Here is a 19,244-nt window from a genome sequence, read left to right on the forward strand (position 1 = left end):
AAATGCATTCAATTTGGTTCAAATGCGTGTTGGTGAAGGGGCACAAAAGTTGACTGTGGGAAAAACAAAAACAAGCCTGTGTACACAGCTGCAAATTAAAGAATGAAACGAAAAAGTGACTATTTTTATTCTCTCCTCAACGCATCTCAAAAAGGGTCAGTTAGGAACAACGTCAAACACCTCCATCCCCACGACATTTAATACAAACTGCTAGATCCCCTGGAATGTCAACACATGCCCCTCATCTGTCAATCATCTCTCTACTCAGCTCACTTTGACGGAAATCTAATTACAGAATCAATATGGCACAACAGGGTGTCACACCACTGTCTAGACAACGCGAGCTGGCTTTAAAAGACAGATTTGACAAAACACAGACTAGTATTTCAGATCTCGCAGATCAAAAATAACCGCATGTTCCTTCAGATTTTTTTCACAAAATGAATTGAAATCGTTTATTGCTGGGAAAAACACAAAGTGCTACCTTTCGTTAAGTTCTATACATCATACATTGCATGATTTAACTAACCATATAACAAGTATATATGCACGTATTTGAGCTCACTGCCTCAGAATATACCATTTGATCATGAAAGTGATTCAGGTCTCATAGTTTGAGTCCCATGTCATGCCTTGTCCCCACTGTCTTCTCCTGCGGCTGGGGCAGTGGTCTTGCCGAATGATGTCCCTGCTGAATGTTTGTATAGTGTAAGAGGTCAGTAAAGGGCAGTGCTGTGATGCTAGCACCAACATGGGCTGTTCATTGGGCCATCGGAGAAGAAAGACAGGGATTTCAGCTCCAGACGTTCATTTCCTGTTCCCTGTGTCTACCCCAGCCAGACACCCCATTACTCTCCATGGCCAGTAGAGGGCGCTGGTGGGGCAGTTAAATGCAGTGGGCGTGTCGGAACAGGAGGCTGAAAGATAAAGCTGTGGGATTGAGGAACGCTCTGATTCACATTACAAAATATCGGCCAGTTTTTTCCCCCCTTGCATCTATATTTTCCTCTTCTTGTCAGCCTTCTGGTGCACGGCCAATGGGGCAAGTTAAAAGTGTAGCTGGACTCTGAGAAGTGCTGTGAGAATGCAGTGTACATGAACTGAGGCTGAAGTGAGATTAGAGTTCTTGTCAGCATGTTAGTATTATCTCTCTCTCTGTGTCTTTTTTTTTTCTCTGAATTTGTGCAGTATTAGGATAAGTCTCTATCAGGCCTCCTGAGGCAGAACTTGCTCAAATTCTGAGCCAAACAGCTCCTTATAGAGTGGAGGGAAGCGTGTTTGGACCGTTTCTGGGTAAAGAGCTCTGAATGCGCTCAGTTTCTCCATGTGGCGACGGCATAACATCCGAACGGTGGACACTTTACAGACAAGCTAAAGGAAGGGGATCAAAAATAGAGAAATTTGACTTGGGTAGACAACTTAGGCAGTCAAATACTTTACAAATGAATACCAATAAATATGTGCACAACATACATACACACATTCACACACACACACACGGTTAAAAGTTTGGGATCTGCAAGATTTTTTTTATGTTTTTGAAAGAAGTCTCTCATGTTCACCAAAGCTGCATTTATTACACATACAGAATCATTAGGCACGTCGATTTTCTGATCATATTTTTTTTTCAGGTACATTTCACCAATTCCAAATTACATTAATCTTAATAACTACTATTCATTTTGTATTTAATCATTTATAAGTGATTTTTCATGAAGGCTGGAAATGAAAAACGCCTTATATTCAGGTGTGCGTAATTATTAGACACGTTTTCTTTTACAGATAAAATAAGCCAAAAAAGAGATTTAACGTATTAAATGCCCATGAGATAGCCTGACTACGTCAGACTTCTTACTTCCGCTCAATTTCATTTCGCTTCTGTAGTCAGTCTGATACAGAGTAATAGCTTTCCGTTTGCCTCCGGCCTGAAAACAGCAGGGCCAATCAACGAACAGAGGGCGGGCTGAGAGCCGTGACGTAGACGCTGATTGTACCGTGGATGCGTTGATTTTTACTTCACATAATCTGCAAAAGTCGCGCACAGCCATGTTCACTCCGGTATTTCGCTCGATGGTTTTGTTTTCGCATCATACATGTGTTTACAGTGGAAGCTAGATGCGGCTGAGCATGCGCATAACACACGCCATAACCAAACGTTATGTGATTGGCTTACGGGTAACCAATGATTTTAAACTTCAGACAAGCGCCCCCCGCGAGAGAGAAAACACTTCTCTATTATGCCATTCCAGACTCTGTCTACGAAGCAAAGCGAAGTAGCAGAGTCTGGTATTACCAGGCTACCCATGAGAAGGATGCAATAGTAGAAATTGCAGTTAAGGCATGACCATTGGACAGTGAAATGCTCAGTGGGTCAGCAGGGTCAGACAAAAACAGGTGGAGAAGAAAAGACACATGTTAACTGCAAAAGAATAAAGAATTAAGTGTGAAAGCATCAGGAACCCTTTAGTCTCCAGCGCCACCAAAGTTTTGGGAGTTCTTTTTTAGTCCATCTCTGCCAAACGGACTTCAGGGTCGGAGATGGACTAAAAATTGACTTCCAAAACTTACTGCCAGATTCTGGAAGATGAATTCTTCAAACAGTGGTACAAGAGGATGTGGTGCTGGTCCTTCAAGAGTCACTCTCAATCAGTCTGTCTATAAAGCCTATAAAAAAAACCAGCCTTCATGTATTTTACTACACTTCAGCTTGTGATTCTTATTAGGTGGGGGTCATTTTTTAGGATTCTTTACCTAACCTAAGTCTCTGAGATCCTGACACCTTGCACTTCTGGAGACTCCAGGTAGGTTGAAGTTCTGGAAAATGGTGGCGCTGGAGACTAAAGGGTTCCTGATGGTTTCACACTTAATTCTTCACCTTAATTATTTGCAGTTAACATGTGTCTTTTCTTCTCCACCTGTTTTTGTCTGACCCTGCTGACCCAATGAGCATTTCACTGTCCAATGCCTTAACTGCAATTTCTAGTATTGCATCCTTCTCATGGGCATTTAATAATTTCTGACTTTTCAGTCTGAGTTAAATCTCTTTTTTGGCTTATTTTATCTGTAAAAGAAAACGTGCCTAATAATTATGCACACCTGAATATAAGGCGTTTTTCATTTGCAGCCTTTATGAACAATTATAAATCACTTATAAATGATTTAATACAAAATTAATAGTAGTTAAGATTAAGATTAATGCGGTTTGGAATTGGTTAAATGTGCCTGGGAAAAAAAAAAGATCAGAAAATCAACGTGCCTAATAATTCTGCACGCACTGTATATGTATACTGTACATATAAATATAATAATAATATATATACACATATACTATATAAACAAAAACTTATGTTAGATCGCAATTAATCGATTTGACAGCACTAATATAAATACATGATATATATATATATAAGCCATATAATATATATAGGATATCTATATAAACTAGTATAATATGAACGTAACCGCATTCATGCGCATATGTACCTTTGTGAGAATTCCCTCATCCCTCTGGTTCTTCTGTAGGAGGTTCTGCAAGGCGATCTTGATCTTCTGCTGGAGTTTCTCCACTCTGGTCTTCTCCTGCAGCCAGGAGCGATCTACACACACAAAAAGAGATCAGCCTCTGTACAGAATCAGCAGGGTTGGGAAACATTCTGATGAGTTGGAATTAGAACTGAATTGGTCACACCCCAGAGAAAGTTCAATTGGAATGACAGGAAGCGGAATTAACTTAATCAAAGAAATTATGTAATGTGTTCTGGGAAATTAAGCGTCCTTCCACAAAAGTGAATTTATTAAATATGATTAAATATAAACTACCTTTCAAACGTTTGGGGTTGGAAAGATTTATTCAATGTTTTTGAAAGGAGTCTCTTTTGCTCACGAAGGCTGCATTTACTTGATCAAAAACAGTAAAACCAGTAATATTGTAAAATACTATTACAATTTTTAAAGAACTCTTAACATTAAAGAAATGTTAAAATGTAATTTATTCCTGCGATCACAAAGCTGAATTTTCAGCATCATTACTCCAGTCTTCAGTGTCACATGATCCTTCAAAAATCATTTTAATATACTGATTTGGTGCTCAAAAAATGTCTAAAAAACAAAAACTTGAAAACAGCTTAATATTTTTGTGGAAACTGATTAATTTGTTTCAGGATTCTTTGATGAATAGGAAGTTCAAAAGAACAATTTTTGTTATCGTTACAAAACCTACCATAACAATACTGAATGAAGTTTGCAACTTAAATAGGCTTTATGTCAAATGTCACATGAATAAAAAGGAAAACGGATCTCATTTCATCCGCTTCTCAGAGAGTGTTAAGCGTAGTACGAACTGAAAGCGATAGCTATGGACTTTTAAGGTAATCAGCTAAACTAAATGGTTCTTTTTATTGTTGCCATTTGATTTAAAAATCTAAATGTTAGTGAGAAGAAAAATAAAAAAACGTTTAAATATTAATCCGCATATGCGATGGACATCGGTTATGCTCATCTTTGCTCGCTCCTTTGAAGGTATCTTAAGTAATATGGCTCTATATAATAAACAAAGCACACACCAAAGGCCTGAACTGGAAGTGATGCCACCTGTTTTACAGAAATTTCTATTTTCTATTTTATTATTGAAGGTGCACAACCCTGATATTCAGAGAACGCAGAATTAAAGCCTCTGCATAACTGATGCAATCCCAACTCCCGTTAATGAATCTCTCTGACATTGCCTTTACTTTTCTTCCCTCACCTGCAGACATCAGCACGTATGATGAAAACAGGCCAATCTCATCCTCACTTAGCTGTAGAGAGTTCAGGCTCTTGGCAAACTCGAACACAGAGCTGATAAGATCATCACAGCCTAGAAAAGCATAAAAACAGTGGTTAATGCTTTGCATTTCATTTTGCAATTTCCTTTTCCTTTAAAGAAATCTAGTTCCTAATGCGCACCCAGAGCTTTGAAGACCTCCGGCCCAGCGTATTTGCTGTCAAAATAGACAGTGTTGTTCTGGGAGTTATATGCCCGACACATCCTCACAAACACAACTTCTAAAGAACCTGAGAAGCAGAAAAACACGCTCATTTTTCAGTGGTTCTGCCACAGTTTGTCACTTCACTGATGTACTGTTGCTGGTTATGTGAACTAGGATATGTTTAGAGGTTTATCTGAGGCGTACCTGCTTTGAGCAGCACGATCTGATCATTCTGACAGAGCTCCATGAATCCATCAATGCGCTTGGCAAACTCAACCACATACTGCACAGCTTCGGTGACTTTAACCGCACACAGCTGCCACATGTCCTCCTGAGTCTAGATGGTGCAGAGAGAGAGTCTGTTAGTACACACACCTGATTATTCCCCATAAAGTGCACTCATCCATCTGTCTGTCTGTCCATCCATTCATACATACAACAACAAAGAGGAAATGTGGGGAAACCAAGAAATAAACTAATTAGCACAAATTGTGCCCTTTTTTAAACTTTTTTCAACACGCACTACTCATAATACATAGCATATGACGCATGCATTCGCTCCTATAGTCGACCAAACGTTAGCCGATGAGAAGAGGCTTAGTCAACCAAGGCTTAGTCGACCAAATTCCACAGGAATTGGCGAAGTCACGTCAGTTCGTGACAGACAGATCGTTAACACAAATGGTCCATGTGGTAATTATGTCAGGCAGGAAATCCAAACATTCGCCTATCATTCATCAACCTCAAACATGGCTTATCATTTAAGAACATTTAAGTAGTAGCCTTATGTTAGCCACTTTACACGGCCGCTCGCTCTAACGTTAATCTAGATAAATGTGTAATATTATTAGGCGCATATCTAGCTAAATTAGTACCACACTTAAATTCAAAATTTGTTACATTTATATCATAAATGTGCGACTAGTCGACTAATGGCTTAAATGAATGGCTACAAGTCGACTAGAAAAATCTTTGGAAGCCCTATAAAATCCAGTGGTGGTCATTTAATACATTTGAGAAATTAAAACGATTCGTCTCGGCTGACCACTTGTGATAAGATCACCCGAGATGTTAATACCGGGTGTGCACAGAGCCTAAAAGACATAACCAAACACCTTCTTTTGGTACGTGTCCAGGTCGGTCTGTAAGACTGTCTGCCAGTTGCTGGGCTGCAGTTCCTCTCGAAGATACTGGCACGTCTCCAGGTGAGACTTGCAGATGTTCTCTGACAGATGTTCTGTGTTAGAAACACACAAATAGAGTCAAACAGCTGGAGCTGACACACATTCCTGGGTTTGTGAAATGCACGTCAGACATTTTGAAGCTGAATATTATTGCCACATTACATTTTCTAAAACAAATTCATTAAGACTAATTTCAGTAAAAAGGGAAAAAAGTGCTCTGGTACTCTTTGACTGGTCTGTGTTAATGAGGCACTTCTTACTAATGACATGTTAAATGGGCCATGGAGGTGAGTTCACAGATCCCTGCTGTTTCAAACCCCACAGCTGTCAATCATGCCCGTAATGGCAGTAATGGCCTTTATAATTATTTAGGGCGGCATAATGTAATTTAATTTGATATTTCCTTTCTATGCAATTACGTGCCAAATGATGCCAACATAACTAATAGTTAATCTATGATAAAAATATTCTATCTATGATGCATTGAATTCAAGCATCCAAAATAAGACTATTTTTTTTAATGTGTAATATATATTTTTGCAAGTGATTAGTATTTTTTAATTGTTACCTAGATCACTGTCAGGAGGTGAAGATTCTCCATTGCTATAGCAACAATACTGATCCAGGCCAGAGTCTGAGCTAAGGTCGCATACAGGTTCTAGTTTAATGCCATCCATGTCTAGACCTGACTGGTCTGGAGAGGGCTGAATGTCCAGATAAAATCCACCAATTGCTGGATCTGCCTTTCCCTCTTCTGGGGTCTGACCATTCACGTATCCACTGAGGTCATCGGGGAGCTCTGTGACGCCATTGGTGGACAGGGCGTAAGACGGTGTGAGTGGCTCTGCCTCTCCTGGAGGTTGAGGTTCCCGTCCCTTCTCTGTCTCATCACCCACTTTCTCCTCCTGCTGCTGTTGGCGGTGTTTCTGAACTTCTGCGAAAAGACTGTCCCTCTGCTTCTTAGACATGCGACCGAACTTCACAGCTGCGAGTGACCACACACACAAGCAAGATGAAAACAGTCGGTTAATCATTAATGACGTTATCATCATACTATATGTTTTAAAGCATCAGTAACGCTTTACAAAAAGGTCCCTTTTGATTTTAATAATGTATTAGTAAATGTTGGGATTAACATCAAGTAGGATTAATAAATGCTTTAAGGCCCCGGTATACTCAAGGCAAAGTTCTTTTCCATTCTTTGATTAGGGGTAAAACGAAGTGCGAAATACGTGAACAGCGATATACCGTTAGCGAACATCCGACACCGCCCACACTGCTAAAGTATTTTAAAAAAGCATAAGAAAAACATCTGAACATAGCAACATGGATATGTTTGCATGAGCTCTGCAATTCGGCACTCTAGTAAAGTCACGTCACGTTTATTTATATATCACTTTATACAATAAATTGCTTAAAAGCAGCTTTACTGTATTAAACATGAAAAACGGTGTCAGTGTCTGGTTTCATCAAAAGGACAGCTTAATTTTCTACTATAAAGCCAGTGCTTTAAAAGATGCAACTGAAATGAAAACTGAATTACAAAATATTTGAATAAATGCAAATGCTTTAACATATGCCATTGCTTAATAACATCAAAGCTCATGGTAAGTTTCTCTATGGAGAAAATGACTGGGATTTTTACATTATAAACCCTACTGTCACACTCTGTATAACTGGGGAGAATTAGATACACCAGCAGCCACATGCACATCACTCAGACTACTGTGAGAGTTGAGAGCATACCATCTCTTGACATGCCCACTGCTAAGCATTTCTGCAGGCGACAGTGCTGGCAGCGGTTTCTGCTGGTACGGTCGATCAGACAGCTCTTCTGCCGAGGACATGAATATGACACAGTGCCCTGCTGACTCCTCCTGAAGAAACCCTGGAAGAAAAAGAGAGAGTGAACACAACAATAGGTCACCTCTAGTTTCAACTTTTGACGTTTGCAGCACGATTCAGATTGATTTATTAAGTCTTTGATCAGTCCAGTAACTAAATAATACATGTGTCTATACCGATTACTGTGGCCATAACATTCCAGTCGCATATTTCCATCCAAATAAGGGACTTCTAAAGGAATATGTCATGAAATGCGCATTTTTATGCCTCTCTTTCCAGTGCAGTGGTGCGTTATGTGAGCTCCAAATGAACTCGGATGCATGAAGAATGCATGAAGTGTAAATGCCTCTAGAGCACTATGGTGTGCGCATGCACCTTCTGTGGTGGTTCGTGCCACACTCACATGAAAGTATAAACAAGGCTTTGGCATAGCATTCTGATTTCACTTTAATCTTTTCGTGTCTGTGTGTAAATTGGAAAAATTTGGGCCATTTTATATATAAAATGAATGAAGGTGAGGAATTTGGGAAAGAAATATATTCTAATATTTGTAACTGAAATATTAATAATAATCTACACAACCATCCAAAAGATTGAGGGTGAGTATTTTTGGGGATTTTTTTATGTTTTGAAAATATGTCTCTTATGCTCACTAAAGCTGAATTTTCAGCATCATTATTCCAGTCATCAGTGTCACATGATCCTACAGAAATCATTCCAATTTGCTGATTTGATGCTCAAGAAACATTTCTTATTATTACCCAAATTAAAAGCAGTTCAGCTGCTTAATATAACCATGCATTCTTCTATGAATGGAAAGTGCAAAAAGCATTTATTTGAAATTTATTTAGAAATCTTTTGCAACATTATAAATGTATTCACTGTAACTTCTGATAAATTAAATGAGTCCTTGCTAAGTATTATTCCATGTATACTCTCACACTATATTTGCTTCTATTTTAGAACACTTGATGATTATCTAATCAACATAACAAAATATGTATTATAATGACAATAAAAAATAACTGAAATCGAATGCATTTCTGATTTGTTTATACGTTTCTGCCAGTTGCATGACGATACGGTTTACTTTCTCAAGGCACTAGCTTTAAATATGCAACTTTGCTGCATGCCGAATGCATAAAAGCGACCATTAAACATTTGGGTCTAATGTTAGCGTCCTCTCAGCCTCGATGCCAAACATAATGCTGTTCTCCACTAATGAAGCATCTAGTCAACAAATGAATTACTTTAGAATGATATGAAAACACGTACGGTAGTGTTACTGTATACATAGTTTTTTTGTCTATGTTTTAAATCCGTATTTGTGCAGTGAGCAGCCTCACGTGTCAAAACAAACACCACGAGGTGTCAGTGATTTTGCCTCTACAGGGCGCTCTTATATTGTATAATGATAGCGGGCCCTTCCCAGCTGCTCCAGCAACGGACGCAACCCGGAAAAACAATAGGTATGGATTTTTGCAGATAACCGATTGTTCCAGCAATACACCAATATAGGATAAAAAAAGACTATGATTTTAAAGAAAATAATCGACTGAGATGTTTCTTTTTCTGGTTGTCTTACCTTGCATCCCTCACAGGTGATAACACCATAATGGATCCCTGATGATTTATCTCCACAGATTTTACAGGGAATACTCTCAATCTGAGCTAAAAACAAAACAAACAAAAAAGACAGAAAGACACTTTTAGGAAATTGAGAAAAAACAAAACAGTTGTAATTTTCTTTTTCTATGCTAAAATACTTTTCCCTGTGCCAGCTTGACATGCAGAGACAGCTATAATTAAGGAAATTTGTTAGTAAGTTTCCCATGAAATTGAAATACTGTGAGGATTTTAACACTGCTCTGTTTGAGCGGCCCAACCATCCATAGCAACACTGGTTCAAACAATTGGCATGAGTTTGGGCTTTTTGTTCCATAGGCTACAACTAAAAACGGGCAGCGCGTTTGGTACACTTGTTTGGGAAAAATCTAGACTAAAGTTCTTTGGCTATCCGTTTTTGTCTCTTGAAAAAATAAGTTTTTATTCATTTAAACTGATCAGCAGAGACCATAATCACATCAAGACTCCTGACAGCTCCTGACCTCCTGAATTAGCAAACAGAGAGAACAAGGCCTGAGGTTTGTTGTGCAGAGTGTAATATATATATATATATATATATATATATTTTTTTTTTATACACACACATTTAAATGAATCCAGACAGCATCACATAAACCACTCCACTTATTCAAGCAGAAAAAATGGCTATGACTATTGAGATCACCCACGGGACTGACATCATCTGTAAGTACAATCTGCTCTCCTAACATCCAACATTCATTTGGTTAACAACAGTATGACAATGCCATCCTCCCTCAAGCCACGAGCTTGCTTCATGATAACGCTGTGGTGCATTTCAGTAAATACATAAAAAAGTCAAAATGCACTCCTAGTTGGAGATGGCGTCTGCGTGCTCTGGATTGTATGCCGTAGTCGTGCACGAGTCCCTCAGCGGCACGGCTGCGGTTGGTTGTGGAAGAGAACGCAGAGACGCAAGGCTGTTGAGAGGGATGCTGGGGGAATAGAGCAGGAGGAGAAATCCATTTAGAGAAGAGCAATGCAGTTGTTCCGGCAGCCCTGAGGCGCATACAGTAGAGGATGAAAAAGTAAAATGCATCTCATCACCAGAGTGCTCTCTTTTCTCTCTCTCTCTCGGTCTTAGACTCGTACGTTTTTTTTTTTTCATCTGCGGACTCTATTTGCAAAGGCATCAGAGTTTGAGAATGACTATTTTCTCATGATTACAGAAAGGGCTAATCCCCTTTGGTTCTGCATGCCGTATTCATTAAGGGCATCCTCACTCTCTCTCATTAGATATGTAAAACCAATCGGCAGTAATTAGTTACTCCAAAGCACAAGACGCTAATCTGGTCTGAATTATGGATTAATACATCAAAGGCACATTCTCCCAGAGCAGCCGCTAAAGTCTTGCAGCAGTAGGTACCGCTGTTCGGCTCTGATGCAAGGGCACGGCTTACAGAGCTGCTATTTCAGACTACAGAAAAGGAACGCTCATGAAGGCCATATACAGATGAGGATTGTGAACGCATGAACACTGCACAACAATAGAAGGGTGTGTGTGTGTAAAGAGATTTGATTGCTGTTCTCAGTAGCACCGATATATCAGCCAGGCCAAATAATTTTATGATATAAAAGTCTAAGTGTTTTTATTTTAGATATATATTAATACAAATTAAAATACTTACACTTTTATATTATACAATTATTCGGCCTGGCTGATATATCGAGACACACACACACACACACACACACACACACTCTGGTTCGCTATCTTTGTGGGGACTCTCCATTGACGTAATGGTTTTTATCCTGTCCAAACTGTATATTCTGTCCCCTTACACTAACCCTACCCATCACACAAAACTTTCTGTATTTTTACATTTTCAAAAAAACTCATTCTGTATGATTTATAAGCTTGTGAACCCATGTTTTCAATTTAGCTCCCCAACAGTCTGTGTGCATTCAGGTTTAAGTCCCCACTGAGACAGAAAAACATGTACACACACACACACACACACACTATAATTTTGTTTAAAAAATTACATTTTCTAACCTACAATTTTTTAAATATGTGTCCATGTGTGCCCCTTAACATTATATATAAACATGCTCATAAATATGGTATTTTATAAATTATTAAATTATTAAATAATATTGCATTATGCATATATATACACATGTTGAAAGTATATATATAATTTGTTTTTGTTTTTTAAGTCTGCGTTTGCGGATAATGGTACACGCTTGTAAAATATTGGTTGGTTTGTAGATGCTTGTCTGTAAAATGTTTCAGACAAGATAAAACATGTAGTGGTGGACTGGTATGGTTTTTTCAGTCTACTGATATTGATGCATATATACAAACCAACCAATATTTTACAAGCGTGTACCATTATCCGCAAACGCAGACTTTCAAACACACAAGACTCTTTTTTCTGTTTGCAAGTGTCGCTTCCTCCTCATGAGATGTTGTGGTTTAACATGTTTGGTTTCTCTCCCGGTGTGAAAGTGCTGATGTGCTGTCTAAGTAGGAAACATAAAACACAACACCCAACCAATGTCAAAGCCTGCAGATACACACGCACAGACACACACATGCGTTCCCTCCCCCTTTGGGGCTTCTGTAATCTGTTGACAACACTGACTCACATCGGCTTGAGATAAACACTCCATCATAACAAAGGAGGAAAGAACATTCTGGCACATAAAATAGTCTTAAACTGAACCATCCTCAAACTTGAAAGGTTTTTGCAAACACATAGACATTATGTCGCTATTTTCTGATTACCCTAATACATTCATTATTGTCATTATCTGTAATTAGGTTGAAAATAAACACTTAAAAATGATCTGCTCCAAGAACAAACTGAATGGTGACCAAGCCCTTTAAATTCAACAAAATTAACATTCATGGCTAACCTTAATTGACACTAAATGAAGCCATGGGGTTCTGTGTGTAAGTGAGTTTCAGTTCTGGCATGTCAGTCTCAGGATGAAACTCTTTAATCTTATTAACCTCTGGTCAGGATGTCAGCAGGTCATGCAAGAAAAAAGAGATGCTTTGGCAACAATCACTAGCTTTTTCGTAGACAAAAAAGATCATTGATAACCAAACATTTTTGTCTGATCTGAAAACAGTGAAGGAGGACACATTTGAAGTGCTGAAATAATCTCTAATCTCTTTGAAAAGGAAACAGCGGAGGCTCACACAGATGTTCCACTGCCCTATACCTTATCACTAATAGATAATGACAGCTGCCAGCAAGACTTTGCATTGCCTGTGTATGTGTGTGCGAGTATATGCGCGCGGTGATTCAGAGTGGGGGTGGGGGGATTAAGTAAGACACAGCCGTTGGTGGAATAAAAATCCATGCGCTCCTATGGCAGTCTACCATAAATAGGTCAGTGGAACAACATTCCCCAATCAACCAGCATGGCAACATTCCCATGCCGTGCCAAACAGCCAACATGGCCGCCCATGTACGAGCTGTCAGAAAGACGCCATCGTATCGCATCACATCCCACCGCACACTTACTGACTTATTAACTTATGCTCACTGCAGTTTCAGATGAACTGAGATGTTCCCTCAAACGCACACAATGCGCATTACTACAAATCAAAAGAGATCTAATAGTCACTTTGCAATTCAAAATAGAAAACATGTAAATGAACATGCAAAACAGCACACAGGACAGTCCATGAGATGTTTTGGAAGCAAAACAGCCACATTATACATCCAAGAGGCATTAAGAGCTCAACACATTAAAGAAACATTAACATAACAGCTCAGAGATATTTCTCATGCACTCAATCTCTCAAGTGCACGCACACACACATTTCCATGGATTTTCCCAACTTGTAAGTCCCTCTCCTACCTTTCATGGCTGTGATCATTAAGTACATCCTGAGGCTCTGTGGCCATGCAGAGGACCGTCAACAGCCTTGCCTCAAGAGCATGTGCAGGTTTGGACACAAGCGTTGTGCTGCCGACTGACTGTAGCGCTGCTGTGCCTCCCTCTGTCTCGTCTCTACCGCATGAGAATCCATGTGACCGTGACATAAGGACTAAAACCCTTTCTTCCCGCCCCCTCAACCCCGGAGTGACAGCTGTGTCACCCAATAGGTGATTAGTGAGCAAGTGTTTAGATGACTATGTGGTTTAAAGGGTTAGTGTTGGCTCACCTTGCACTGCTCTGCAACGTGTTCTACTGATACTATACTGTATGCAGGAAGTGGTCTGCAGTTAACGCTTCACATTATGAAAGCAGACCTAAACATTTTCCCTTCCTCCATTAGAGGCATCGGTTACCTGTAGCCCTTCTCACACCATCAGTAATGATTGCTTTTTTGACGATACATCATCACTATTATTACTTAGCACATTATACATTACCAAGGATCTTATCTAGAAATGAACTAAAGACATATAAAATGTGCTGAATAAATGTTTTGAGTGGACTTTTCACCCTGGAGGTGCTTTGTGGCACTTTTTAAATTGACAAAAGTTATCAATTTACCCAGACTTGTTTTGATTTCACTAACTTACTGCAAGTACAGTAATTTAAAAATGCATGTATGTTTAATGCAAAATATATATATACTACTTTTTAAAAATAAGAATATATACTACTGTTTAAAAATAAGAATATATACTACTGTTTAAAAATAAGAATATATACTACTGTTTAAAAATTTGGGGTCAGTAAGAGATTTTTAATAAATGATTTTATTCAGCAATGATGCATTAAACAGATCAAAGGTCAAGACATTTATGATCTTACACAAGATTTCTATTTCAAATAAATGCTGTTCTTTTGAACTTTCTTTTCATCAAATAATTACAAAAATGTAATCATGGTTTCCACAAAAATATTAAGCAGCACAACTGTCGTCAACATTGATAATAATAAGAAATATTTCTTGAGCACCAACTGAGCATATTATAATGATTTTTCTGAAGGATCATGTGATTAAAGACTGGAGTAATGAAATTTTAGTTTTGAATCACAGAAATAAATTACAATTTAAAAGATATTAAAATAGAAAATAAGATTTCACGATAGTACTGTTGTTTTTACTGATCAAAGTAATCAAGTAATTTTTGATCAAATAAATTTTGATTTGGTGAGCATGAGCATAAAAGACTTCTTTCAAAATCATGAAAGAATGTTACTGACCCCTGAACAGTAATATATATATTAGAAATGTTTGATAACATTTTGTTCCAAATAAAAAAGGTTAATTTAATTGTATGTACATTATTAAGATGATTATTAACTGTTTAAAATAATAGCTTAATAGCTAGAGAATTTTGATGAGATTGTTAATTACATTTTTTGTACATAATCATTAATAAACAATAAATTATGATAAATTATTACTTTTTTTAAATAAATGTGTTTTTATTTTATTTGTATATTCCGTAAAGCCACCAGCAGGACAGCACTGATTTGAAATTGCATGTGTTTGCCTACAGGATAACTGGCTTATTTGAAATTCTACCCATATGTGTGTGGGGGGTACAAACACATGCGCATGTAGCCTTATACAGGTCTGGCTGAATCTTAGGGGAACGTAGCCATCTGAATGCTAATGATCTGGCCTGGACCCAACACAACACCCTCTTCAATCCACTATCGCCAAAAGGTCTGCTCAAAGAAGAAGCCACACAGCTAACTGAACCAAGTATCCAGAAAAACCATCTCTGCGGTTGTGAAAATCACTATTACACAACACAGAAGCTGTAGGTAAGAACCTGCTGGCTAACCATATCAGGTAAACATGTCTCAAAGATGCCGGCCATGTGACCTTAAAGCAACAGTTCAGCCAAAATGAAAATTCTGTCAACATTTACTCACACTTCAAACCAATATGGATTTCTTCTGCGGAACACAAAACATGAATTGATGTTTGGTTTGTTTAATTATTTATTAATTCATTTTAGTTCAATCTAGTTCAATCACTGCATGGACCACAGTTTGAGAACCACAAGCCTCTAAATCATGTTCCCTCTAGAAACATCTTCCACATGCTGTCCAACTGAGGACTGAATAGTTGAAATAGAGATGCTGGAACTGCTTCTGCAGGTCTCATGTTTCACGGGCATGACAGCAGTGTGAGGATGGGGTTCTGTTGTGTGAGACACTCTCATGGAGAGAAATGCATCCCTCTGCAATCCTGAACACAAGCCCTCACTGGGCTGGGTTTAACTTCAGCAGGACAGACATGCTAATACATGCTCCCAGCTGCTGCTTGTTTGCTTGGTGTCTCCAACACAAAAATCAAGACACGCACATGTACAAATACATGTGCAAACGCCTACAGTGACACTCTAACACCAAAATCTCTTAAGAACCACCAAATACATCTGAATGCAATATGAAACTAAGCTCGGGAATAGTACAGCGCATAAACTTGTGCCAACGTTTTTCACACTTTTCTTAAGTATAACACTTTGCTTCAAGTATTTTCAAAGTACACAAGGGACATCTCAGCCAGTAAAGGGGATTTCAAATCATTCAGTGCACAAACAGGAAGTCTCTGTTGGTAAACCACAGAAGCATCCCACTAGTGTGCAATAATTTTTTTGAGCAGCTCCTTTCACCTTGACCAACATTTTTCTGTCATGTAGGCAAAACGTTTCAGCATGAAACGAATATATAAGAAATGACTCTTTCCTGTTTCCTTTAACACCTACATTAGTTTACGAAGGGCATGTAGAGCACATCAATTAATAAAAGAACAGAATTTATTTATGGTTTACGAATTAAACCATCTAAATCAAAATCGTTGTCAAAAGTGTATGTTCTGAAAACAATAGGGCCTTTGCCCTTTCAGGGCTTGGGCCCTAATAATAATAATATAAATAATATATACATTTAATTAAAGGTGACATATCATAAAAATCTGACTTTTTCTGTGTTTAAGTTAGGGCTGGGCGATAAAATCTGTGTGAGAGCATGGGTCAGCTGTACACATCGTCATGTTTTGCGGTGACTGTCCCTGTTTACTGCTTCTGCCGAGCAGACACTCTCAGCCCTAAAGCGAAATAAAACTTATGCCAGATATACGACGGGACAGACTCGACTTTCAGCATTAGCCTCGATGGCGATAGAAAGAGGTTGTTGGGACTGAAACACACAGATAACCTGTACAACAGAGTAAATGAAGTTCTTGAGGAAATAAATAAGGATGGATTTTGTGTAAAAATAATCAGTAGTTTTGGTGAGTATAATAAGAAATAACTTTTAAATTTGTTTTTTCAAACATACATACTTTTATAACATCTAAAGAACGACAGACACGCGAGGCTCCGTTTCGGAACTTTTTAATTGGAACGCAAAACAACTGTACACAAACGCACCAGCCAAACTCGCTCACTCGTTTCTCTACCCGGCCTTTTCCGAACGCACCGCATTATTTCAGAACAGAGTCTGTGCGTTAATAAAAGCGTATTAAGAGGTGGATTAATTCAGGTGGGACACCACTGAAGGCCTAGGTGTGAAATGCACCGCCAGCCACTGATTACATCTTGTGAAAAGGGGCATAATATTTCACCTTTCATATAGGTTAACTTTTTTTTTAAACATAATTTTATATAATGTCATTTTTTTGTATAAGAACAAAATATTTTATATTTATTATAATAGCAGAAATAATACAATAAATTATAATTGATGAAAAATAACAAATTGTATTGTATACACATGTACATACAAACATATATGTGTTTGTGTTTGAGTGTGTGTGTGTGTGTGTGTTGCATAAAAGAGAGAGAGATTGTACATGTAAACATGGTGTGGGGGGAGAGGAGGTGAGAAAGATCAGTTACACCACTGACAAACTGGTAAACACAACTTTAAGCAGCAGCTATATCTCAAAACAATCTTATAGGAGGTGAGGTGCAACAATTACCCAGAAATAAAACCTTCCTGAAAAGTGATGGGCGTTGGTGGCAGAGCACTTTTTTAAACCATCATTTATTATCACCGTCATCTGATCTGCCTATTCTTGAAGATCAAAGCATGCATTTTCACTTTCTCACATTAACCCAAAAAATCTGATTAAACCAAAGTGAGATGGATGTCAAAGTGAGTGTCAACATTCTCTGTTTCTTGAATGCTCGAGAAGTTTGGTGTCTCCTCCTCACTTACATTTTTTAGAATATGTTACAGAAACATCTGTGGCCACAGGAATTTACACTTACATGAAAACTATACTTACACGTGTGTGTTTTCTTTACTGAAGACACATCTGAAAAAGACAAGAAATAAAATGCATATTAAACAGGGCTTGTATATTGTGTGACTTTTTACACCTCTGCCTACATGAGAAATGAAAACAAACAAACAAACAAAAAAACAATTGCGATTTTAGAATAATTTCACTTTGATTTAGATACCACAAAACATTTAGCCTTGAAAAGCTAAGGGATTTTTCAAGATGGATGCTAATATCTAGAGAGCAGGGTGACTACCAGCCAATAATCTGAAAATGGCAAACATTAGTCAATTAAAGGGACACTCCACCCATTTGCATTAAGCTTTGCATTGTTAGAAACCCAGTCATACTATTGAATGGTTGTGCAACACTCTCTCATTTTCCCCTGAGACGGGAGAAATCCGTTATTTACCTCTTACACTTCCTCCTACAATGACGCAAAAATCGTCATTTTGCGTCATTGTAGGAGGAAGTGTAAGAGGGGGGGATTTCTGTTGAGACTACAAGCACTCGTTCCTCATCTTTCCCAGGGGGCGGGACCCGCTCACGCTACAGACCTATTACAGATCAGTGGGTGGGACTTTACTCTCTGAAACTGAAAGCAATATCCTCCATCTTGTTTGAAGCTAAGCTAACAGGCGCTGTGGAGACAGATGTAAAGTTATGACAATAGCGGAGGAGAGTACTCAAAATGATATAGACTAGAGGAAGAGGATTTCGGAAGTCTGATGCTTGAATCAGGTGTTTGTGGCTACCTTTACAAGCCGCATTATAGCGAAGAGCAGCCGAGGCAGAAGACCTGCCTGCCGCGGACGAGGAGCCCGGACTGGCTCGGGTTAGGGCGGACTGGTGGCGCCGGTGATCTCACTATGCAACTACGAACCGCTACGAACACAGAGATAGAGTCCGTCTGTGGCAAAGATTTTCAACGATGACAATTTCTCCTGGACGAAATCTCTGAATCAGACGAGGACACGGACGTTTGTGTTGTGAACTAGTTTCCTAGTTTCGCACCGCATATGTTCTGACTGAACATCCAGGTACCATGCAATAATTCACCTTTTCGAAAGAAATACAAACGAGGAGTAATGCACTAATGAGTTCGCCAACTAACTAGACATTTTGTGTGAATGTGAAATTAATTTCAAGCTCTGGTGGTAGCTAGACTTGTAGACGGAAGAGTGATTTCTCTTATAGGCAGATATGCGCTTTCTGGATTAGTGGGAGTGGCTAGCGGAGCTGTGCAATGTGGTGCATTGTGGGAGTTGTTGTCTTTCATACAAATGCGTCCTGAAGTTATTTTTTGTCTTTTCTCGGTCACAAAGGCACCAAATTCTAAATTTCTTTTACATTTCGACTACATATATGACCCACTTTAAATAAAAAACAATGTTCAAATGGGTGAAATGCCCCTTTAAACGTCCTGGTCAATACATTGCT

General features: G+C 38.6%; 1 protein-coding gene across 3 annotated transcripts in view; it reads right to left on the minus strand.

Moving 5' to 3' along the window:
* Positions 1–1,001: 1,001 nt before the first annotated feature.
* The window catches only part of rorab (RAR-related orphan receptor A, paralog b), a 47,920-nt gene continuing 29,677 nt past the window's right edge, over positions 1,002–19,244 (minus strand). The window contains exons 2-11 of one of the 3 annotated variants that reach the window (XM_084405680.1): positions 17,808–17,837; positions 9,582–9,667; positions 7,898–8,039; positions 6,720–7,136; positions 6,083–6,204; positions 5,172–5,304; positions 4,945–5,052; positions 4,745–4,855; positions 3,484–3,596; positions 1,002–1,371 (exon numbers count right to left, since the gene is read on the minus strand). In XM_084405680.1, coding sequence (XP_084261806.1) covers positions 1,207–1,371; positions 3,484–3,596; positions 4,745–4,855; positions 4,945–5,052; positions 5,172–5,304; positions 6,083–6,204; positions 6,720–7,136; positions 7,898–8,039; positions 9,582–9,667; positions 17,808–17,837 — 1,427 coding nt within the window. In that variant the 3' untranslated portion in view covers positions 1,002–1,206. Of the gene's footprint in view, positions 1,372–3,483; positions 3,597–4,744; positions 4,856–4,944; positions 5,053–5,171; positions 5,305–6,082; positions 6,205–6,719; positions 7,137–7,897; positions 8,040–9,581; positions 9,668–13,459; positions 13,629–17,807; positions 17,838–19,244 lie in introns of those variants that run through there. The other 2 variants (XM_084405682.1, XM_084405681.1) reach the window with 2 other exon arrangements.

This window comes from Rutilus rutilus, assembly GCF_951802725.1.
Source record: "Rutilus rutilus genome assembly, chromosome: 3".
In the NCBI taxonomy this organism is placed as follows: domain Eukaryota; kingdom Metazoa; phylum Chordata; class Actinopteri; order Cypriniformes; family Leuciscidae; genus Rutilus; species Rutilus rutilus.